At 40.0% G+C, this 25741-nt stretch overlaps 1 protein-coding gene across 2 annotated transcripts in view; it reads left to right on the plus strand.

Annotated features, from left to right (window-relative positions):
- The window catches only part of Wdr35 (WD repeat domain 35), a 62938-nt gene that overhangs the window by 1968 nt on the left and 35229 nt on the right, over positions 1-25741 (plus strand). Inside the window, exons 3-12 of one of the 2 annotated variants that reach the window (XM_060365752.1) lie at positions 1591-1662; positions 2853-2945; positions 6050-6178; positions 7958-8091; positions 11255-11420; positions 11559-11704; positions 12729-12854; positions 15649-15834; positions 20682-20714; positions 21099-21159. In XM_060365752.1, the coding sequence (XP_060221735.1) occupies positions 1591-1662; positions 2853-2945; positions 6050-6178; positions 7958-8091; positions 11255-11420; positions 11559-11704; positions 12729-12854; positions 15649-15834; positions 20682-20714; positions 21099-21159 (1146 nt within the window). The remainder of the gene's footprint in view (positions 1-1590; positions 1663-2852; positions 2946-6049; positions 6179-7957; positions 8092-11254; positions 11421-11558; positions 11705-12728; positions 12855-15648; positions 15835-20681; positions 20715-21098; positions 21160-25741) is intronic. The other variant, XM_060365763.1, reaches the window with a different exon arrangement.

Raw genomic sequence — 25741 nt, forward strand, 5'->3', positions numbered from 1 at the left:
CCCCCACACACACAGAGGCATGAATGAACCCATGCATGCATGCACATATGTATTTGAGAACTTTTGGGGAGCATTTTTTGAGAAGGGGATTCTCTGTGTAGCCCTGAGTGTCCTGGAGCTTACTCTGTAGACCAAGCTGGCCTTGAATGCAGACATCCACCTGCCTCCGCCTCCTGAGTGCTGGGATTAAAGGTGTGCTGTCACATCAGGGTCTGTGTATATACTGAAAAAGTTCCTGAGACAGCAACCAGATAACTAGAATTAGTGGTTTCAGAGAATGCTTAAGGGATTCTTCTCTGACAGCATTCAGAGTAAAGAGGATTTTTCATAGTGTATTAAAAAAAAAAGCTTTATTTTTTATTTTATGTGCCTTTGTGTTTTGTCTGCATGTATGTCTGTGTGAGAGTGTCATACCTCCTGGAACTTGGGTTACAGACAGTTATGAGCTGTTGTGTGGGTGCTGGGAATTGAGCCTGGGTTCTCTGGAAGAGCAGGCAGTGCTCTTAACTACTCAGCCATCTCTCTAGTCCCCAGGGATTGAGTTTTATCATTTCCATCTTCACAAATCCCTAAGACTATCATAACATTTATAAATTTAAAGGAAGTGTTTTATGTGCTCTGTTTTTTTATGTCTAACACATTTTCTAAGTAACTATAAAATGTAAATTTTTTGTAACTTTTTTTTCCAAAGACATCATGGCTTTTCTTGTGGCTTTCGCTGCAGCTCCATGTAAGGTCATGTCCCCTTGTTGTCTGCACACGCCCTCCTTTGGTTCCTGATGTGTGTAGGCTCTGCACTTGCCATCTTGTAAGAACACTCATTCTTGCCTCTTTTTGCCATACCTGTCATCTCAGTTAAGATATTATTTCTTTAGAAAGCTTCCCCGGTGGCTGCTTTAGTCTCATTACCGCCACTCTGTTATTGTTTCTTATTTTGCCTCCACTTTCCCAGTTTAAAATAATTATGTTTATATATTGTCTGATCTTCCCATTCCCACGGAATACAAGCTTTCTGAAGGGGTTTTGGCTATTAAATAAGCAACAACAACAACCAAAAAAACAAAACAAAACAAAACACAACCCAAAACAAAAACATCCAGGTCATGTCTATTTTGTTTTATCTTGTTTTGTTTATTTTGTAGTGTGAACCTCTCATGGTACCTAGACACAGTGTATATATTTAGTAACTATTTGTTGAATGAATGAGTAAATACTCTAGTGAGCTTGGCATTCTAGGAAACATAGTAAAAACTAGATTCTAAAATCTTATATATTTAGTCCCTTGTAAGTTTGGACAGATTTTAATTCATGTCCCTAGACATTTCTACTTATGATCTCTTATGAGAATATTCAGAAACAGTGGTTGTATATTTAATACACTGAACTAATGGTCTTCATGCACTTTGCTTTGTTTTGCTAGAATAAGGTAGAATAAGGTCTTATAAGGTATCTGTATAGTTTAGAATAAAGAATAAAGAATACTTTAAAAAATATCTCAAAGATATACACTCTTCTCATAATTCAATACATCAAAATCTTGTAATCATTTATATATTTAATCATAGTCTTTTCTTTGTTTATTTTCTTTAGATGACTCAAAATTGAGGGGTCTAGCAGCCCCTAGTAACCTTTCCATGAACCAGAATCTTGAAGGTCATAGTGGTGAGTCATTCAGCTTTTTTTGTTTGTTTGTTTTTTGGGTTTCTCTGTGTAGCCTTTGCTGTCCTGGAATTCACTTTGTAGACAAGGCTGGCCTGGAATTCAAGGAGATCCCCCTGCCTCTGCCTCCCAAGTGCAGAATTAAAGGCATGCACCACCGCTGCCCAGCTACATTTAACTTTTTAATTTGTCATGTTTGAACAGTGTTTGGACATTTACGTCATCATCTACTTAATGTAGAAATGTCAAAGAAATGTTATTAAATACTTTTATTTAAATAATAATAGTGTTGAAAGTAATCATTTTATTGAGCCATAATTCATATGTGGAATAATCCAATACTTATCCAAAAATTAAATATCAACTTTGGTAAATTTGGAAAAAAAAAGCTGGCTGTTAATTTATACATTGCAAACTTATGTTATCTTCCTGTGGAATTTTTAATAAATATTATCCTCTTAAAGGATCTGTTCTATGATTTCAAGTTAAAGGAGACTGAAAGGATATATTAACTGAAAGATCTTAGGTGGGGTCTGAGAGTGAGAAAAACAAGTACCTGTTTATAACAGTGCTCTGACAGTTGATGATATTTGAACGGACTGTACTAGATGATAGTTCATCAGTGTTAATTTCTTATTTGTAATATGAAATGTAAAGAGAATATCATTATGGAATACACACTTAAGTATTTAGAGGTAAGATGAAATCAGTCATTCATAGAACCTAGAAGCTTAAGATGTACTCAAGAGTGTGGAACAGAATGGAAGGTGGCATAGAAAGAAAAAATAAATCATGGGTCATGCCAACCAAAAACAATCAAAACACCCCAAAGGACAACTTGGCATCCTTTGGACATTTTATCTTCGTGAGTCAGGTCAGTTTGGTAATCATGCTTTTATCTGTTCCACGTTAGCTCTATGGCAGTGCTGTTGGCTGGTTGTGAGAGGGAGCTCTGAAGGTGTGAGACAGGGGTACATATGAAAGAGTGTTTTGCATTGTTGCATATAATTAGTAATATCAGTAACTGCATCCCATAAATATTTTTTATATTTTAATTTTATTATTTAAGACTGACTGTACAAACTGTATTGATTTTAACATCCTCTTGATGTTCATTTACATAACAATACACATTTGAAATGATTATAGTCATTTTAGAGTTTCTTAATTTTTTTTTTTTTTTAACGTTCTAGGTGCTGTTCAAGTTGTAACATGGAATGAACAGTATCAGAAGTTGACAACCAGTGATCAAAATGGGCTTATTATTGTTTGGATGTTGTATAAAGGTATATTAGGAGAGAAGCTTTCTTTTTTTTAATATATCTAAGTAGGAAACATTACTAATATAAAACATTATAAAAAAACTAATATAAAACTAAGTATAAAACATTACTAATAAGTCTGTATTTATTAGTCCAGTATTAGTCCAAATGTTCTATGTATATGAATGTTAACTTAAAACATAAAAGTTTACATTAAAAGTGTTACAGAATTTTTTTTACATTTTAAAAATTTATTTACTTTTTTATTAATTATAGTTTATTCACTTTGTATCTCAGCTGTAGCCCCCTCCTTCATCCTCTCCCAATCCTACACTCCCTCCCTCCCTCATCTCCTCCTATTCTGCTCTTCAAGTCCACTGATAGGGAGGTCCTCCTCCCCTTCCATCTGACCCTAGCCTGTCAGATCTCATCAGGACTGTCTGCACTGTCTTCTTCTGTTGCCTGGTAAGGCTGCTCCCCCCTCAGGAGGAGGTGATCAAAGAGCCAGCCACTGAGTTCCTGTTCCCATTACTAGGGAACCCACTTGGATACTGAGCTGCCATGAGCTACATCGTGCAGGAGTTCTAGGTTATCTACATGAATGGTCCTTGGTTAGAGGATCAGTCTCAGAAAAGACACCTGTGCCCAGATATTTTGGTTCTGTTGCAGGAGAGCAGCTTAAAAAAATTTATGTGTATGTGTGTGTATGTGTGCTCACACATACATGGGTGGGTACCCTTGGAGGTCAGAAGAGGGTGTCAGATCCACCAAGGCTGCAGCTATTGGCTCTTGTGAGTTACCTGATGGGGATGCTGGGAACTGAGCTCTGGTCCTCTGCAAAAGCAGCAAGTCCTCTTATCCACTGAGTCAGCTCTCTAGCATGTGAGAGCTGCTCTAAAGTTCTTTACCATGTGTGTATATGTACATGTGCTACACATGTGGAGGCCAGAGGACAATTTGTGAGAGTTGCTTCTCTTCGACATGTGGTGCCCAGGATTGCGCTAAGGCTGTCAGGCTTGACAGCATCCACCTTTACCCCATGAGCCATCTCGCCGGGTCTGGAGAGCTGCTTTGATCTTTCGCAAACCAGAGTCTGAGCACAGTGTCTGGATGGGGAAATAACATCTCCGACATAGACTTGTAACCAGCAAGAAGACTTCATCCTGTTCTTTGATCTGCGACCCAGAGTTAGGAAAGTGAATCAGGTGACTGTTGACGTTACCACAATGAACGGAGACAGTTAGAATAGTTTCCATATAAAATAATTCTTCCCCCAAGATTTCCATTAAGAATTGATCCCTGTGTGGTCAGCTGGGGTTAATATTAGATAAAAAACATTTATGAAAAAGTCAAAGGCAAGACTTCCTTTATTGTATTTCCTGTACTAGGCCAGTTAGCTTCATTTTCTTTTGTGGATTCAGTCCATCTCATTGCTGATGAATGACTCACAGCTTGTGCCTCTTGTCTCTGAGAGAATTGGTGGTGGGGGGGGTGGAGTTGGGGGAGAGGAGAGGAAGAGGATTATCTTAGATGCATCTCTATCTCTAGAAAAAATGACTCAGAATACATATTTTTTTTAAGGCTGGGGAAGGCTTAGCTAAATATGTTCAGTTGTAAAAAGATTCCAGATACCCTATTTTCAGATTATTTTTTTAAGATTTATTTTTAATTATGGGTATGTGTGTACCCATCTGGTGGGAGTCTGTGCCTGTGAGTATAGGTGCTGGAGGAAGCCAGAGGTCTGAGATCCCTCTGGAGTTGGAGTTATAGGGGTTGGGAGCTACCTTGCATGGAGGCTGGCCATCTCTCCAGCCTCCCCATGATAAATTCTCCATTACAGAAATGCCATGTTGCACCTGGACTTTATGTCTAAAGTCTGAGTGCCTCTGTGTATTGTGTGTGCCCAGTGTTACAGTGATGAAGAAGAATGTCTGAAAGCCGTTTCTCTCCTGCCATGTGAGTTCCAGGGATGGAGCACTGGGCCGCTGCCTGGGGGACAGGCACTTTTACCTGCTGGGCTATGGCTCTAAAGCCATGTAAAGAGGGACTGTCTCTGACATGAACTCAGTGGCTGGCTCTTTGACTACCCCCCTAAGGGAGGAGCAGCCTTGCCAGGACACAGAGGAGGGCATTGCAGCCAGTCCTGATGAGACCTGATAAGCTAGGGTCAGATGGAGGGGAGGAGGACCTCCCCTATTGGTGGACTTGGAAAGGGGCATGAGAGGAGATGAGGGAGGGAAGGTGGGACTGGGAGGAAATGAGGGAGGGGGCTGTAGCTGCAATGCAAGGTGAATAAAAAATGTAATTAATGTAAAAAAGGAAATATTTAATTAAAAAATTCAAAGACAGGCTGAGTTGTAACTACTATTCTACATGCTTTAATGCAATATGCTTGTATTTCTAATCATAATGAATGTAACAGTTATTCATCATAGGTATGTATGCATACATTGTCATTGTCATGCTTTTCCTCACTCTCTGAAGTGGCCGCTCAATGGGAAAAGTTGAACTTTCAGAACAATCATCTATTTCTGCCCTGAAAAAGCAAATGGAATTCCGGTTTCTTAATTGACAAGAAGAGAGAAATAGGAGAGAGGAATATTTGTTGTGTTTTCTATGATAATCTTGAAGCAATTAGGAATAATACCTAATCAAACTTGTGTTTATGGTGGATTTGAAGGCTTCAAAGTTAAATGCCTTAGGGTATGGAACACTTTACAGTCATTTTCTAGCAGTGCACTTTTAGAAGTCAGCAACTTTCTCTCTCTCTCTCTTTTGGACAAGTTCTTACCATATGTAACCCAACCTGGCCTCAAACTTATGATCCTCCAGTTTCAGTCTCCACGAACTGGGATTAATGGTATGCACGATAGTGCGCAGAAAATATCAACCCTTAAGTGCTAGGTAATAAATGTAAAAGTTTTTTTTTTTTCTTTCTTTCTTTTTTGTTTTTGTTTTTCAAGATAGCCTTGGCTGTCCTGGAACTAGTCCTATAGTCCAGGCCGGCCTTTACCTCAGAGATCCTTCTGCTTCTGTCTCCAGGGTGCTGGGATTGAAGGGGTGTACCACCACCACCTGGCCTATAAATGTGAAGGTTTTGACTGTAGTTTTCAAACTTGTGAACACAGGCTCTTGGTATGAGGAGATGATCAACAATCGCAACAAGTCCGTGGTTCGAAGCATGAGCTGGAATGCTGACGGACAGAAGATCTGCATAGTGTATGAGGATGGAGCTGTGATCGTGGGCTCGGTGGACGGTAATGCACTCACTGGGTCCACTGGGCCTGGGCCAGAGACCAAGATTTACTGATTACCTTTGAAGGTTTAAGTTATTATCATTCTGATTGAAAATAGACACTGAGGAAAAAAAACCTGCTACATGATTTGGTAACATTAGGAACCACCTCGTGGTTCTAACCTCTTACCTTTTCAAGACAAATCTGTTGTTTGTCTTTCCTACGGTGGTACTGAAAACAGGTGAATTAATTTCTCAGTATTATTTTAAATATGTCCTTTATCTAATTGGTCTTATTGGTTAGATTGTAAAGAAATGTACACTTTAGTTTCAAAAGTATAAAATTATAAAAATCTGTATTTTTAGTTGAACAGAACATGCCATTGTCATTATTTGTAGCCTAAAATATACTTTTCTTTCAAATTATAGTACACAGATGAGGCTTCTGTGAGTCTACATCTTGGTTTTAATATAAAAATGTTTTTATAGAAATTGCTGGAAAGCATTTTCATATATTCATTCATTGGGTTGATTGCTGTCACCCAATATTGAGAGCCTTGATAGCAATAGTTTAGGAATCAATATCACACCTCAAAAACCAACCCTGACCACATCAAAAGTGATCATAGGTATATAGGCAGTCATTGATCAGTGATGAGTGATTATGAGATGAGTGCTCCAACAGGGGACATACGAGAACATGTAGAAATGCCTCCAAATGTAGATGGGGAGAGATCAAAGAGGGCTTCCTAGAGGAGGAGGTGTACTTGTGTGTGTGTGTGTGTGTGAGAGAGAGAGAGAGAGAGATGAGGCATTAGCCACAGGTAGAGATTGGTTAATGAATAGCATGTCTTAGGGCTAAGGAAGAGCTTTGGAGGAGAAAAAAAAAAAAGGAATTTCACAAAAGACATTGAAAGCAGAAGTCTTAGAGACAAAGGATTCCCTAAGGCCTATGGAAGTAAGGACTATTAAGAAGGACCATGTGTTCCAAAAAGACAGGAAAAGAGTAGGAGAAGACCCCTTGTCAGCTGGCTTTAGCAACAGGTAGGCATGGCCTCCACACAGGACATTTTAATGGAGTTGTGGGGCAGAAGGTAGCCTGGGTCCCTTGAGGGATGGCATCTGTTCAGTAGTGTGTAAGTTGAAAGTGTGGCTGGGAGGGAATGGTAGGAATAGGGAAGTGCTGGAGAGGAGCGTTAGGTTGAGGGAAGGGCCTTTTTGTTTTGTTTTTATTCAAGGGAGCTAAGCGTTTGATGTATATTCAAAAATTTGTAAGCAAGGACTTGGAGAGAAGAGTTTAAAGGGAAAGAGAAATGAGGGTAATCTCGAGGGAGGTGTTTGTAGAGTTGGGAAGGGTTGACCTTAGGCATGGATGGAAGGGTGGGATATAGAGGAGCTCATCTGGGGAGCTGCCTTTTCCGTTGTTCTGACACAGCAGGAGGGGTCAGCGTGTCTTCTCTTATGTTCTGAATGTCTGAGTATGCAGGCCGAGGGAGAATGGCTTTTGAGAGAGCTTATATTTTTTCTAGAGTAGATGACTCATCTCATAATTGGAAGTGAGAACCTCCCTGCCTTGGAGTGTAGAAGAGACAGGAGACAGTTTGAAATAGCTGCTATTTAAAAGGTCTCAGTGTTATTTAGCTTATCTAAGTGCTAATAAATATTTATTGACCAAGCAAATTGAATGATTGCATGAATGGTATGAGGAATATGAGAAAGCATTAGGGAAATCAAGTTTCAAAAGCAGTTGTTGGAGGATCACAGCTCTGAGCTGGTAATAACTGCCTCTGCTTTGTTTTAGGGAATCGGATTTGGGGAAAAGACCTGAAGGGAATACAGCTGTGCCATGTAACCTGGTCTGCAGATAGTAAAATCTTACTTTTTGGAATGGCAAATGGAGAAATACATATTTATGATAATCAAGGAAATTTTATAGTAAGTATATATTCACTATTTTATTAGTCATAATTTTCTATGATTATAATAGATGTCATTTATATTATGATAGTCACAGTAATTTATAGGATTTGTCTTCAATTCATTTTAATTTTAATTTTAGTTTCCAATCATCTAAATAGTTTTAAACGTTAAAAGACAGATCATAATTTTTCTTGGGGGTGGGATGTGGTACTTTGAATCAGAATGGTTCCCGTAGTCTCATATATTTGAATGCTTAGTCACTAGGGAATAGAACTGTTTGGGAAGAATTAGGAAGTAGCCTGGTTGGAAGAGGTGTGTTATTGGGGTGGGCTTTGAGATTTCAAAACTCCATGCCAGGCCTAGTAGTCTCTCTGTCTCTGTCTCTTTCTCTCTCTCTTTGTCCCCTGGGGTTCAGGATATAAAGCTCTCAGTTACCACTCAAGTGCCATGCCCATCTGTTTCCTCCCTTGATGATCATGGACTTTAAAATTTTAAAACTACAAAAAGCTTCCAATTAAATCTTTATTTTTTTAAGAGTTACCTTAGAGCCAGGTGGTGGTGGCATATGCCTTTAATCTTAGCACTTGGGAGGCAGAGGCAAGTGGAACTTTTTGAGTTCAAGGCTAGCCTTGAACAGAGCTAGTTCCAGGACAGACAGGGCTACACAGAGACATCCTGTCTAAAAAAAAAAAAAAAAAAAAAAAAGAGTTACCATGGTCATGGTGTCTTTTCACAGAAATAGGATAGTAACCAAGGTGGTGCGCGCATGTGTGTGTTTGTGTGTGTGTGTACTTGTTGTTTTGAGAGAGGGTTTTATATAGAGTTGGCTGGAACTCACTGCATAGCTGAATTTTGGATTCTCCTGTTCTTAGCTCTTGAGAATTCTAGGTTATACAGGAAGAACCTCCACCATGCTCATTCCTTTGCTAGAGTTGGATCTAAGGCAGGGATTCTTGAATATGAAGCAACCATTCTACTCAGCTATATTTCCAGCCCAAGTTTAGCTTTTTTAAAAAGGTGAATTAATGTAGCAGAGTGCAGCTTTTAGCCTTGATTTTCTGTTGCTGGATGGGAGAAGATGACAGTGCTTTGAAGCTGAAGGATGATGAGAAGGGTAATACCTGTGGAAGTTTCTTTTTACTTCTTCTGGTGCCTGAATCAAAGCTTTTATGCAGGATACCCAAGATAGATTTTTAGCAGCTAGAGCTTGTTTGTGAAAAGAATGCTAACCAATTTAATATGTATGGGAGAAGAATCAGTTTCTAGAAAGAAGGTAAAATAGAGGAAGAATGAAAGTTAATGTTGGTTGTCAACCTGGCAGGATCTCCAGTCACCTAGGAGACAAACCTCAGGACATAGCTGAGAGGGATTGTCTAGATGAAGGTCAGCCTCTGAGTGGTTCATCATGCTTATTGATACAGGAAGAACTTTGGGTGGGACCATTCCCTGTGCTAGCGTCCATCCCTCTCTGCTTCCTGACTGTAATGCTTAGAGATCCTGTTGCTTTTACTTTCCTGCAGTGATGGACTGTACCCTTGAACTATGAGCTAAAACGAGTCCCATCAAATTGCCTTTGTCAGGGTATTTTATTCACAGCAACTGGAAAGGAAACAGACAGTAAGCTTAGGCAGCATGATCTGGAGAAAGTTCTGGCTTTGAGAGATGTAGCTATGATAGATTTCTTTCTATTGATAGGTCATTCTTGTTTGTAGGAAAAATTACATCTCATAGTCCACTTCCTGGTGGAAGTAAAATTACTAAGATTTTCTCTCCTTTCCTTTGTTTTCTTTCCCTCCCTTATTTCCTTCCTCCCTCATTTCCTATCTTGCTTTCTTTTTTTATGATTTTTAAAATTTTTTTTTTATTAATTACACTTTATTAACTTTGTATCCACACTGTAGTTCCCTCTCTCCTCCCCTCCCAATCCTTTCCTTCCTCCCCCTTTTCCACTCATGCCCCTCCCCAAGTCCATTGGTAGGGGAGGTCTTCTTTTCCTTCCTTCTGATCCTAGTCTGTTAGGTCTCATTAGGAGTGGCTGCATTGTCTTCCTCTGTGGCCTGGTAAGGCTGCTCCCCCCTCAGGGAAAGGTGATCAACGAGCAGGCCAATCAGTTCATGTCAGAGACAGTCCCTCTTCCCATTACTATGGAACACAGTTGGACACTGAACTGCCATGGGCTACATCTATGCAGGTGTTCTGGGTTATCTCCATGCATGGTACTTGGTTGGAGTATCAGTCTCAGGGAAGAGCCCTGTTCTCAGATTTTTTGGTTCTGTTGCTCTCCTTGAGTAGTTCCTGTCCTCTCCAGATCTTACTATTTCCTACTTCTTTTATAAGATTCTCTGCATTCTGCCCAAAGGTTGGCTATAAGTCTCAGCATCTGCTTTGATAGTTTGCAGGGCAGAGCCTTTCATAGACCCTCTGTGGCAGGCTCATAACTTGTTTCCTGTTTTCTCCCAAACCATACAATGGAAAAAAGATAGCATCTTCAACAAATGGTGCTGGTCTAACTGGATGGCTACATGCAGAAAAATGCAAATAAATCCATGCTTATTACCATGCACAAAACTAAAGTCTGAGTGGATCAAAGACCTCAATATAAAACCAGACACACTAAATTTGTTAGAAGAAAAAGAGGGGAAGAGCCTGGAACTCATTGGCACAGGAGACAACTTCCTGAACAGAACACCAACAGCTTTCTTTTTTTTAGACATAATCTCACTACATAGCCCAGACTGCCTTTGAACCTATGATTTTGTAATGTCATTTGAGTCTTGTTGAAAACTCTGAGTGTGAGTGTAGTTTTTTTGTTTGTTTTTTAATTTATGCTTTGAGATTAGGTCTCCCTGTATTACTGAGACTGACCTTGTACTTGCTGTGTAGCCCAGGCTGGCCTCAAACCCAAGATCTTCCTGCCTCAATCCCTGGAGTGCTGGAATAACAAACATACAGCACCACACTCACCTGTTTGTGTTTTTGTCCTTATTTTATACTTGAGGAAAGAGGATAAGTCAGGGGAGTAATTTATCTAGGTTTGGAGAACCAGTAAGTCATGAAGTTTGCATTTGTACCCAGATTTCAAGTCTCACTTTCATTGTTCTTCCTTCAATACTTGTGCAGATTAAATTGCCAATTTTAAAGTGCAGTTACTAAGCCTAAGCTGACCACTTCTACCTAGATGAAAATGAAACTGAATTGCTTGGTGAATGTCACTGGAGCGATCAGTATCGCTGGGATTCACTGGTACCATGGTACAGAAGGTTACGTGGAGCCCGATTGCCCATGCCTGGCAATTTGCTTTGACAATGGACGATGCCAAATAATGAGACACGAGAATGACCAAAGTAAGTTATGTTTCTTTGTTTTTGTTTTTAAGTTGGAGAAGTTTAAAAATTATTCTTAAGACTGTAAAGTTCCCTGGGTTAAGTTGTGACCACAGTTACCACATTTGTTGTTGTTCTTTTTTTTTTTCTTTTGACTAGACCCGATTTTGATCGATACGGGCATGTATGTGGTTGGTATCCAATGGAACCACATTGGCAGTGTGCTAGCTGTGGCAGGCTCCCAGAAAGTAGTCACTCAGGACAAGGATGTCAACATTGTGCAGTTTTACACACCATTTGGTGAGGTAAATACATTTAAGACTTATCTTCCCATTTAGAGCAGGCACAGCATAAGCAGGGAAAATGAACAGAAAGTCCAGCTGGCCACACTGTCTCCGAGGGACATTTGAGCAGCAGTCTCCAGGTAGCAAGTGTGTGTCTGAATAGTGTCTTATAAGTTTTTACTATACTTACCATTTTATAATCTGTAAGTTTAGAAATCTAAGTATTTGACATATGAAATTGCCGTGACATAGCTATTTAGGATATTTTCTCTGTGACCCAAATAAAAGCCTCTTTTTAAATCACTGACTGATTAATATTTTAGTGTAATGTCCTTACTTTATGTTTATATTTCTAGGTTTCAGCATAATACTTTAAATATCTTTGGATATTAAACATATGTCTGCCTGTCCTAAATTTCTCATAGTTTTAATTAATTGCTGAGTGATCAAAATTTTTTTTTTTTTTTGCTTTGAGAAAGGGTTTCACTATGTAGCCCTGGCTATCTTGGAACCAGACCAGGCTGGTCTCAAACAGAAATTAAATTCACCTGTCCATGCTTTCTGAGTGCTAGGATTAAAGGTATACACCACCACATTTGGCATAATCATTTATTTTTAAAACAAAACAAAACAAAACAAAGCAAAACAAAAAAACCTGTCCTTTTTTAATACTATTTATTTATTTTACATACATGAGTGCTCTAGTTGCATGTACACCTGAATGCTAGAAGAGGGCATCAGATCCCAGTATAGATGGTTGTGAGCCACCATGTGGTTGCTGGGAATTGAACTCAGGACTTTTGGAAGAGCAGACAGTACTCTTAACCACTGATCCATCTCTCCAGCCCCGTAAAAAAGCTGTCTTAATAATGAGTCACAAATGATAGATGCTAAAATGTAAGGTATGTTTTTATAAATATATAGTATCCTTCTTAGTGATGTTATTAATAAATTTAACTTTTAGAAATTTCTGGGGTGATATTGACACATTTGAGTCTTATATGTTCATTATAATACTTTACATTTCATCTCTCCCCTCCCCCAGCATCTAGGTACTTTGAAAGTTCCAGGAAAGCAGATGTGCTCACTGTCTTGGGAAGGAGGTGGACTGAAGATTGCTTTAGCTGTTGACTCCTTTATATATTTTGCAAATATTCGACCTGATTATAAGGTAGTAAGAACAATTATAAGACAGTTTTTTTTAACTAAACCTGTTGCAGCTTTCTAAAGAAAGAAGCCAGTAAAATGGAGGCTTTTTGTGCATGAAGCTCTTAACATCAGTAAATGGCAACCTTTTCTTAAATACCATGTGTGATTAAAATGGGTTTATGAGTGGAGATCTCTCTGGAAACAGATGGTGCACTCACAGGAGTAATAGAAGGGCTTATTCCAGGTATGACTGAGATGAAAGGGACGTGCAGAGATAAAACAGGCACCAGGGCTTAGCAGAAGCCAGATCATGTCACCAGTCCTGGGCTCAAGGAGCCAGGCAGGGGAGCAATGCTCCTAGAACCCATGAGCCAGGGCCACTGCTGCCAGGCAGAGATTGGGGAATAAACGCTCATTTTCTTCCTCTTCTTGGTGTCTTCTAATGGACATACCCCAAAGGAACCATATAGCAAATCACCCATGTGATGGGGTTCACAGAAATCACCCCCCAGGTGTAGAGATTGGTAGAGAAGGGCAGAGTGGATCAGAAGAAGAAAATGAGATAAACAATACACCATGTAAAACAAGCTTAGGATAACCTATTTTTTATGAAAAATATGCAGTTAAGGCATAGTGGCTCATGCTTATAACATCATCTCATGGGAGATGAAGGCAGAAGTGTTGTGATTTTGAGGGCAAGCTGGCACATGTACTGAGAGTCTGTTCAAAAGCCTAAGAAAGGCTCAGAGGTCATCAGAATGTGGCTTAGAGGTAGAGCTTGTGCTTGAGGCCCTGGGGTTTGATCATGGCACAGCACAGCACACACAACATGGCGTGCACAACACACACAGCATGCACACACAGCACATACAGCATACACACACAACACATGCACACAGCACACACAACACAGTACATACAACATACAACACAATATACACAGCACATACACAATACAGCACACAACGCAGCACACACAGATCACACACAGCACACACACACAATACAGCACGTACAACACAGCAATACGGATCACACACAGCACACACACAATACGGCACATAACACACAACACAGCACACATGGCACACACACACAGCACACATAGCACAGCAGGAGAGCAGAGGGGGAGGAAGACCTGATCTTATATATTTAATTTTTAAAGGTTGAAACACCTTGGAGAAATGGCTGGTTCTAGAACTAGGGTAGATAAAATGCAAGATATGCATGGAGCACCTTATAGTGCGAGGCAACAAGAAAGTGTTCTGACATAAAAGGATGAGGACACAGTAGACAGCCCTCTACAGCTTACAATGGCCAGAGCAGCACTGTAGCCAGTGTGTGTGAGGAATAAAAAGGAGCAAAGTAGCTTTTTATTACAGCCCAAGTTACCACAGAGCCTCTGAGTTGATATTGATGTATATGCATCATTTTAGTAAAATAAATGGAAGAAAAGAAATTGATTTTTCTTACAGAGCATTGCTAATTACATACTGCCTCTCTAGGAGGCGGAGTCTCCCATCCTTCAGCTTAGGAAGGGAAAAAGAAGGGAGCTTTTCAGTGGCAAAGCTGGCAAGCCCCACTCTGGCTGTGGGAGGAGGGTTAACATCCTCAGTGATGTCATGTGGAGACCCTTCATATGACATGAGAGGAGCACTTCACTTCAGTGGTGGTTTTCCTACAAACCAGTAACTATGTAAGTGTGAGAAAAATACCAGACAGACCCACACTGAGGGCACTGATTTATACTTTTCAAATACAGGGTACTGAGAAACCGTCATAGCCCAAAGGAGCCCAAGGAGACATGACAGCGGAACAATGTAGCCACCCTGAGATTCTGGGGTTTCAAAGGACAGTAGGGCAATGCTAAAGAAGAGTGTGGAGTCTAGTGATGCTAAGGACAAAGAATGGAGGAGGGATGTTTGGGAACTTTTTATCTTTACAACTTTTTTTGTAAATCTCAAGCCTTTTAAAGGCAAAGTTGATGCTAGTAAGTGGTGACAGCCTACATGACTAAACTTTAATGATAATGTACACATAGTGTTGATGATGAGCAGAAGGCATTCAGGACTCCATAGGAATGTCCTAGCACACTAGCAGAGGGGCAGCTGAGTGTACACTCTCTGTTTGCAGTGGTTTAGACATGCAGCGAGCATGAGTATTTCTGAACAGGATCTGAACATGATTATTTCTTAGGAAGTTTGGGGGGAGCACGTCTGTGTATTTGTTTTTGATAAACCATGGAGAAAGGAAAATAGAAACATTCTGTATAATAACATGGACAGGAAAACGACAAAGTATCTATTTTGAATATTGTCTTGGAGACCTGGATTTCAAACTCTTGATAGCAGTTGATCATTTTCTGGGCCATTCCCAAAGTAGGGATTAACTCCTGAAAATTTTTACTACTGAAGCTTAACGTTTCAAATTAAGGAAAGTTTGACAAGCTAAGCTTATTTGTGTAGAACATTCTTTTAAAAGTGTTTTTTTATTATCACTTTTAGACTTTTTTGATAGTGAGAAAGAATCTTTTTTCAGCCCTGATACAACTGCTACACTGTTTTGAAAGTAAAAATAAATAATGTGAATTTTCTTTCCCAAACTGAATAGTCTACCTTTTTTTAAAAGTATTTTTTATTATCACTTTAAGATATTTTGATAGTAAGAAAGGGTCTATTTTTCAGCCCTGATACTGTAACTGTTAATAGTATTTTGAAAGTAAAATAAATAATGTGAATTTTCTTTCCCAAACTAACTAGTCTACCTTCCTTTTTGTTTCCTTCCCACGTCTATTTCTTTCCTTTCTCCATCCCCAGTGGGGCTATTGTTCCAACACTGTGGTTTATGCATATACCAGGCCTGATCGTCCTGAGTACTGTGTTGTCTTCTGGGACACAAAAAACAATGAGAAATTCGTCAAATATGTGAAGAGTCTCATTTCCATCACCACCTGTGGTGATTTCTGCATTTTGGCTACAAAAGCTGATGAAAATCACCCTCAGGTAGGGACTGTTAAGATTCAGATGTGTTGACAGCAAGGGGCAAAGCTGGGCTCTAGTTGTCTGCCTTCTCAAGAGGGCATTGGCAAGGATAGAACCTTCGCCCTCCTGAACATGTCTGTCTGAACTGGTTTCTATATGCTTTGAGTCTTCCTGACTAGCCAGGCATTCACAGTTCATGCTAACTGCTTCCATACTGAAGCTTTTTGCCTCTGAAATGTGTCATATGTGAAAAATGGATATCCGGATGTCTAGCAGAAATATTGATGGGGTTACAAAAGAGTTTGGATAGCTTTTGACTTTGATAAATCTATTTTCATTTTGAGATATATATTTTGAGATATAGTGTCTTAACATTAATATCTCAGCATAAAATGAAGAATATTAATAAGTAATGTGTTTTTTAAAAGCATGCTAAAAATTTGAGAATTTGCAAAAGTATGTATTTGAAGACTACCAGTGTCTTTGGCTGGGTTATGATGTAAAAGTATACAGATTTTGTTAAAGGTGATTATTTGAACAGCCCCAGTTGGCTTTTTTTTTTTTTTCTGAAACACACTGAAGCAGCAGTTCAAGTTTTTTTTTTTTTTAAGTCACAGGCCCATAGGGGCCAGAAAAGAGAGGTAATGGTAACAAAGTGTGGAGATTGGCGAGTAAGTGAGCCAGGGAGATTACTTTAACAGACCTAAGAATGACATTCATGGAGTATGGTAGAGGCAACTGGTTACAGAATACCGAAGACACCTAGGATGGGGTGCCTAGTTGGGGAAAGAAAATTTAAGAGTACCAACATGATGCAAGAAGGAAAACCTACAAAAATCACAAAAAAGACATAGGAACAAACAAGTTCTCAGGTCCCCTCCTCAAAACAGAGCCCACAGGTAGTGCTCTTGTTGCCATCTACCAAGGTTTGGTCTCCAAGTAAGACCAAAAAATAAGGGCTGGAGAAAAAGCTCAGTGGTCAAGAGCACTGGCTGCTCTTCTAGAGGCCGTGGATTCAGTTCTCAGCACCCACATGGAGGTTAATAACAGTCTGTGACTCCAGGGCTAAGGAATCCAGTGCCCTCTTCTGGCCTCCACGGTCAGTGCACACATGTGATGCACAGACATACATGTAGGCAAAACTTCCATATATGCAAAATAAACATATGTATACACATATACGTATGCTCCCTCTCTCTAACACGTAAAATAACAACTGATGAAAGTAGAGGTCAGGAATTTGAAAGCAAGCATGGAGTGGTGTATGAGAAAGTTTGGAGAAAAGGGAGAAATGATGTTGTTAAAATCATCTCAAAAATAAATAAAAAAGAAAATTTATCAAAAACAAAAACAAAACAGCTGGAGTTACAGAAAACAAACTTTTTACATTTATTTATTTAGAGTGTATGTGTGCTCTCATGGCACATCACACTTGTGCAAATCAGAGAACAAGTTTCAGGAGTCTGTTCTCCTTCCACCAATGTAGGTTTAAAGGATTGAACTCAGGTCTTCAGGCTGAGCAGAAAGCCCCTTTACTTGCTGAGCCATCTCACAAGCCATCTCACAATCTTAATAACAACAACAAAAGAAAAAAAAAGAGAGAAGAATTTCTGAGCTAAGGGCTAAGCATGGCTGGCAGGGGTCAGACTCTGCTGAAATCAGACAGGTGTTACCATTAGCCCCTAAGTTCTGCCCTCCTGGTCCCACCTTGCTCTCCTGCTTGGTTCCTAGAGCAGGGCAGCTTGAGCTTCCAGCGTGGAGGGAGCAGGTTGGGCAGTCGCAGGTTGGGAGAAAGGACCCCATATAGACTGAGGATCTCTTAAAACAGACCTACCCAATCACCTTGCAGGTCATACTCACTGATGGTGAAGTAGGTAACACAGACTTTTAGCATCCTACTTCTAAACAGAGCAGATGGAAAGGTAGCACAGATATTTAGGGAAACATCCAGTGTAGCAAGGAATGTCAAATATAAACGCAAGTAGAAAAGAACTGGGGGTGGGTGGCAAAGTCTCAGAGGGAAACAGTTCAGGTCATTTTTGTCTATTTGTTTTTGATTTTTGAGACAGGATCTCTCTAGGTAGGTTTGTCATTTCTGGAACTCACTATGTAGAACAGTCTGGCCTTGAACTCCCAGATATCCTCCTGCCTCCGCTTTCTGAGTTCTGGGACTAAAGGTGCATGTCACCATGCCCAACTGTCATTTCTTTTATTTCTTTATATTTTATTTATGTGTGTGACTGCTTGTCTGTGCACCACAAGCGTGCAGGTACCCGCAGAGTCCAGGAGAGGGTGTCTGAACCCCGGGAACTGGAGTTATGGATGGGTGCTGACAACTGAACCCTGGTCTTCTGCAAGAGCAGCAAGTGCTCCTAACCATTTAGCCATTGCTCTGGCTCAGGGAGAACAATTCGAAAGCACCATTGTCTCAGCAGAATTAGTCAATGGTATCCTCACACAGCTCAGAGACATCTGAAAACAAGAAAGGAATGTTGTAGAAAAGGAGAGATTTGGAAATTACAATGAAAATTGAAAAGTTTGCCAAGAAGTTTGGACAATAAAGCAAAGGAAATACCAAAGGAGCAAAAAGATAAGGAGATGGGAAGTAATGAAAATGTCACAAAAGCTTAATATTTGAATAATAGTACTAAAAAGAGTGAACTGGCAAAATGCAGGATGGGGCAGGGAGGTGAGCCAGTGAGTAAGGCCTTGCTGTGCAAGTGTGAGGACTGGAGATTGGCTCCCCAACACCCACATGAAAGCTGGGAGGCATTTGGAGGCTTGGAGAGGAACTCCCTGAAGCAGTTGGCTAACTAGAATAGCCGATCAGCCAGTCTTGGGTTCAGCAAGAGATCCTGCCCTAGTGAAGTGCAGCATGACGAGGAAGTCAACTTCCTCCCTCCACATGCGTGTGCACAAACATGCACATGTAAACACACATCCAATATCCACTCCAAATGGAGGAGAGAGAAAAACAAATGCCTAATTCCCTTGAGATTTTCTACTAGAAGAAACCTAGTTCAGTGACTGAAAACCATTTCCACATCAAGAAATGTCATTGTGAATTTCAGAACACTGAGGATTGAACTGATACAACACAAAAAACCAAAACCACAATAACCCCCCCCCCCCCAAGCCCCAGCATTTTCAAGAGAAAAACAGATTTCACAAGATGAGACCTCAGGATGGCATTCAGCTAGTCAACAGCAAAGGATTGGAGCGCTGCCCTCAGACTTCTGAGGGAAAATTATTCCCTGTCTAGAATTCCTCATTGTAAGCAAACTACTAATGTGAGAGTGGAGTACTGACTTTTTAGATGTGCAACAGCACCAGAAATCTTCCTCCCAAACTCACCTACCTAAGTGAGTGACTTCAGGGTAAAAGCCACTAGAATGAGGACTATAACCATTTTAGTGGTTTGTTTTAGAAAGAGGAGACAACTCAGAAGCCCCAGTGATGGAGAGTGTACCAGCTGACCACTGAGGGCCATACCCAGGGATTCTGGTGAGAGGATAGGCTCCAAGAGGAACCTAGGTAGATTTAATCACTACATCACCTCTTGTTACATTCCTTGAGAGAAGATATGCTTAATGGGGGCATAGTTGGAGATTCAAGTTAGCGATAAATACATAGAAAGGTGAGCATAGAGAAAAAACCTAAAACATAAACCCCAAACCTGTGTTGCTAACAAGGACAGTAAAGTATGCCTTTGTGTAGCGTAAGATAAGTCATAATGTGGTGGAAGGATCGCTGTGAGAGCCTTTGTGTGGTCAAGGTGATGTGATCTCTGAGGTTTCACACTCCAGAAGCTCCTGCCTGAGAATCTGACCTGAAGTGTGAAAAAGTTATGTTCAAATAGAAAGATGTGGTCACTGGCGTGTGGGGCAGGGGAATGGGAAGGTGGATGGAGAGTGCTAAATGCTTTGGTTCACATTGGGAATGCAAAGAACAACGCGCTAGATTGAAATGCAACAGAGCAGGAGGAAGCACTGGGAACATGTTACCTAGAAGCTGTGCATTCTGGCTCCTGCCTGGAGCTCCAGTTGAGGAGGCCGTGGCCTCAGGGTTCAAGGCCGGCACGAGTTACACGGTGAAATGTTGTTTCAAAAACACCCCAAAGGAGGAACCAACCAACATCCATCAATCAGAAAGCTGCTTAGAGTTGTGACATGGATAATAGAAGGGCACATTAGAGCAGCGGTTCTCAGCCTATGGGGCACAACCTCCGAGGGGCACAACAACCCCCTCACAGGGTTACACATCACATACGCTGCATATCAGATTTTTAGAGTGCAATTCATAACAGTAGCAGCATTACAGTTATGAAGTAGCCATGAAAATACTTTTATGGCTGGAAGAACTACATTAAAGGGTTTCAGCATTACAAAGGTTGAGAACCACTGCATTAGAGGGAGTAGAGAGCGGGGAGATGGCCAAGTTTTCTAGGAATTCCTGTGAATTATTTGATTCTGGAAATTTATAAACTGGCATGATGGTTAAACAGGAAATTTAAAAACACATTTTTCTTTTACTCTAAGGCAACAGATAAGCCTGATTTGAGTAGATGGTAAAATTTTAGTCTGTTATCACTTAGTTTGTTTATAAAGTTAAAGAATAAATAGAAAAATAAATAAGCAACACAGAATTGAAATGAAATTATTGAGCTGGCTAGGAAAATATTTAAGTAGAACAGTACACAATACCGTAACTGATAGTTAAGATGAAATTACCAACAGAGCAGTGTAATAAAAAATGTATACCGTGTTGTTTTTCCTAATATCAGTCATGATTGTTTGGATATAAGCCATTGTTCCTGAATTAACTGCGTTTTTCTGAATTTCTCATACCATTTGTATATTGCTTCAAAGGAGGAGAACGAGATGGAGACATTTGGTGCAACGGTAACACATTACTTTAGCTTCTCTATTGGCTTGATAGATAGTGAAAGTGAGAATGAGTTATGGTGCTACAACCTCAGGAAGTTTAGAAGCGTAAACAATGGCAGGGGCTTGTCTACTTGTATTCTCCTAAGACTTAGTGTTCTGCTATAGTGAGAAATCAGCCTTAGTTTTAATTCATGCTTTTTAATAGTCAATGCGGTAGGTGATCTTTCTTTTTGTCTGCTGTTCTTTGTGCTGAACACTTTTTTGTCAATTATTTCCAAGTCAGTGATCCTTGAGCAAGACAAGCATGATATATAAAGTATGTGTCCTTTATTGTTCACAGGCAAGAGCTCTTGATATTCTTACGAGAATTCTGATATTCTTTCTTTTTTCTGTTAACAGTTTGTGCTAGTTCTTTGCAATTCTATTGGCACACCCTTGGACCCCAAATACATTGACCTTGGTAAGAAAAAAGTTACTATTCATTTCCTTTCTGATCAGGTTTTGTTTGAAACACTAATTAAAAAAATCCTAGAGGGCTGGAGATATGACTCACTGGGTGGTGGTGTTTGCTGCTGAAGCAAGAGGACCTGAGTTCAAATCCATGACCACACATGCCTATAACCCCAGCATCGGAGGACCGAGATATGCAGATCCCAGGGACTCGCTGGCCAGGCAGCCTAGCTGAAACAGCTCCAGCTTCAGAGCGAGGCCCTTGTCTCAAAAAATAAGGCAGATAATGATAGAAAGAGGTACTGACATCCTTCTGTGGTCTCTGTATGAGCACACGAGTGTATACACCCCCACCCAGATGTGTGCACGGATCAATCACATATCTTCCCACCTCTACTGAAGTATTAAGTAGAATGATATTCTTTAAGAATGACCATATCTTCTGGTTGCCGTGAGTAGTACCAGTTGATGCCTGTTCTCATGGCAGGTTTACCAAGGCTTCCTTTCTCCCTGAAAGCATTGTGGCTAATACAGTAACTTGTAAGGGAAGGCTATTGTGTCTAAAATCCATAATAATTCCATAATTGCCACATTGCCATCATTTGTCTACATAATTGTATAGGAATTGGTGTGCAATGTAAGATTAGTATGTAATAAGCAGAGTTATAGAAAGAATTTTGCTCTTAAACCACTTTTATTATTAATGAACTGCTTGTAAATACTTCTCTTCCATAAAAACACTTTGGCTGCTTATAAAGTAGGCTTGCTTTTTCCAGAGCTTTTTAATGAAACCAGTCTATTGATAGAGAAGGTCTTAAAATTCCCCATTTCTTGTTTCTGAGGACATTTGTTATTTTAGTTTTACCCTTTCTTCTATCCAATAGATATGAAAGTAACACTCTGCATAGTTTTAAGTCTTATTCTAAGAAATTCATTAAAAGCAATTAAAATATTTCATGTCAACTTCCCAAATTAGTGTCTCTCTTGTAAAATGTATTGCCATATATTGGAAATATTGACAAAAATAATTCAGTCCAAAAAATTGAAAAGCCATTGAATTATTTTCTGACCCTGGGAAACTAGTCATTTATTTTCAGATTAGAAGTTGAGTCTTAAAACCATGTTAGTTGGGCTGGAGCGACAGTTAAGTGGTTAAGAGCACTTGTTGCTCTTGCAGAAGAGCCTGGTTCAATTCCCAGCACTTCTACAACCTCTTCTGACTTTCCTGGACTTCATGTATGTGTATGGCATACATATATACATGCAGGTAAAACATTTATACACATAAAATAAGATAAAAAATTCTTAAAAAAACAGTGGTTATATCTCTTAAATGCATTTTGCTGAGGTCTTTGGTTAAGACAAGTGAATGTGAAAGATATGTATTGGCCTCATGTTTAGGTTTTGGTAACTAGCTGTGATATGAAATATTTACCTCCTTGTCTACATGCATTGTTGCATAGGTATGTTTATATACATATATGCATATTTATAGGGATACATGTTAAGTTCTCTAATAAAAGGCATAGCTTGTAATTATTATAGATTTGTCATGTTCATATCTTTGTTATTAAAGGAGTATTACATTCCTTATTTTGTGTGTGTGTGTGTATGTGTGTGTGTGCGCCATGCCATGCATACAGAGGTCAGAGGACAACTTTTAGGAGTCATTTTCCTCCTACTACTATGTGAGTCTTGGGGGTTGAACTCAGTTTATTAAGCTCAAAAGTGAGAGTTCATACTCACTGAGCTATTTTCCTGAACCAAAGTATTATATATTTAAGGTGTAAATTCTGCTAATCTTTACTTTTTCTCTCAATTTTAAAAGTTTTAATGTAGAATCTTTTGTTATATCATGGGGTTAAACTCAAAAGTAATTTTTTATGCTAGGTAGACCATTTAAAAAACAAAACTAAATGTCAATCCTTCCTCTTGATAAAATGGTAAGTACTTGAGAGAATGATTATTTGTATTTTGAGTCTCAAACTTTTTGAGTTACAGTCTCACTGGACGAGATTTTAACCAACAGTTTATTCATCGGCCCACAGCGAACAGATAAAAAGACAGCATTTTGTTTCATACATCTCTACACAATTCCCTTTGAAAGTCTCCATGAAAGCGGAACTAAAACAAAAGCAACAGCGCCGTGTGACAGATACTAATGGAGAATGGATTATTTTGGTTTTGCTCTTCATCTTCTTTATTGACAGTTTCTGTAGAAATCTACGGAAAGTTTGGATTATATATACGAAGTATGGGCGGCAGGGATCTACCCTATTCAGCATGAATAGAGCCTGTACACTCTTTAGGTGTTCTTCTGTGGAGCCCTCACAATCACTTTAAAATTTATTTATATATGTAGGAGTGCTCTGTCTGCACGCACACCTACATGCCAGCAAAGGGCATCAGACCCCTCTATAGTAGTTGCTGGGAATTAAACTCAGGACCTTTGGAAGAACAGCCGTGTTCTTAACCACTGAGCCATCTCACCAGCCCATAATCACTTTTTATATTTTTTCCAAAATACTTCGACCCGGCCTTGTGATAGCTGCTTTTCTGATTGTGATTGTCTGACATCTTAAAGATCTATGTCTAGCGAATTTTCATATTCCCAATCTCTAACAGTGTTCTTGGTTTGCTTTACATCCCAAGGGTGCCCCTCCCTCCTCTCTGTCTCTTCTTTTCCCTTTCCCTAAGAAAAGGGGAGCCCCCCCATATTAAGCCTCCCCAGCACATTTAGTCACATCAGGACTAAGCATATCCTTATCCTCTGAGGCCAGGCAGGACAGCGCTGCCAGGGAGAAGTGATCCAAAAGCTGACACTAGAGTCCATGCTAGAAAGAGCACCCTCCTCCACTCTCCAGGTGCACCATATGAAGACCAAGCCACCCATTGGCCACATATGTTCAGGGGGCATAGGTCCAGACCATGCATGTTCCTTAGTTGGTGTCTTGGTCTCTGTAAGACCCCATGTGACTTGGTTAGTTTTCTCTGTTGGTCTTCTTGTGAGGTTCCTTTCCCCTCCAGGTCCTTCTATTATTCCCTCAACAGTTCTGCAGGACCCCCAGAACTCCACCCCGTGCTTGGCTGCAAGTCCAAGCAACTGTCTTGATCTACTGCTGGCTGGAGTCTCACAGATGACAGACAAGCTAGGCTCCTGTCTGAAAGCACAGCAAAGCATCATTATTAGTGTCAGGGGCTGACTCTCTACCATGGGGTGGTTCTCAGGTTGGGCCAATTATTGGTTGGACATTTCCCTCAATCTTTGTCTCCTCTTCATTTCTGAACTTCCTGTAGACAGTGTAATTTTTGGATAAAGGTTTTTTCCGTGGGTTGTTGTTCCCCTACTTCCACTAGCTCTACCTGGCTAGGAGGTGGTCACTTTAGTCTTCATGTTCCCTGTTAGGTGTCTCAGCTAGAGTTACACCCATATCTTCCCAGGAACCTACCCTGTCATAGGCCTCCAGGTTGATGAAGAGATGCCCCCCTGCCAGTTTCCCTTCTTTTCCCCAGCCCTCTCACCTTCCACCCCTGTTCTCCCCACATCTGATCCCCACCATTCTTTCCTCCCCATTCCATCTCCTGCCCGGTTTCCTCTCTTCATCCACTTCTCCTGTCTATTCTATTGCCCCTTCTGAGTCACATTCTGGCACCCTCCCTTTGGCCCTCCTTGTTACTTAGCTTCTTTGGGTCTGTGGGTCTGACAGATGTTTGTTGTGTCATGTAAATTGTAAGTAATTAATTAGCAAACCACCAAAAAACATACTGTTTTAGACACTGTAACAGCCCCTGGGCAAAATAAAGATATTATGAATTTTCTTATCAGATGCATAAATATATAAGGTTTGATTAATCAGTTGAGCAACAGTTTACAGCTTCCGTGCTGTGTGCTAGTTATTATGTTGGTGACTGGGATAAATGGATTTTGGTGTGTAAGGATGTCTTATAAGAAACACCTATAAGTGCCAGGTGTAATGGTGCACACCTTTCATACCAGCACTGGGGAGACAGAGGCAGGCACTCTATGAGTTTGAGACAAGCCTGGTCTACAGATCAAGTTCCAGGACAGCCAGGGCTACACAGAGAAACCTTTTCTCAAACAAAACAAAACAAAACAAAACAAAACAAAACAAAACAAAACAAAACAACCAAAAAAAAAAAAAACAACCAAAACAAAAACTCAAAAAACAAAACGACAGTTCAGGTATCATTTTAAGGAGAGAGGATAGCATTGAGAGAGGGATGGAGGCACAGAGTGTGACCAGAGAGGACCACCTCCCTGTGCAGCAGTCATTTTGGTAGCTTTCTAATGATGGTTTTCATGTATTCCAGAGAAAGTTAATTTGACGAAAACATTTCAGTTTACCAGCTCTTTAAAGCACTAAGAAATGAGTAAGTGGCAAAGCAGGGGAAACAATTACAGATGCAGGAATTTATTCAGCCCTCAGCATTAAAATATTACAAGCAGGTTTTTCTTATATGTGAATTCCTAAATTGTTTTAAATTATTTTACATCCTGGCCTGGCTAATAATGACTGCCTATTAGTGTTAAGGCTCTTTTGAGGGAAGTGTAATTTCTTAAATTTTTCCTC

This window comes from Meriones unguiculatus, chromosome 1 (genome assembly GCF_030254825.1).
Source record: "Meriones unguiculatus strain TT.TT164.6M chromosome 1, Bangor_MerUng_6.1, whole genome shotgun sequence".
In the NCBI taxonomy this organism is placed as follows: domain Eukaryota; kingdom Metazoa; phylum Chordata; class Mammalia; order Rodentia; family Muridae; genus Meriones; species Meriones unguiculatus.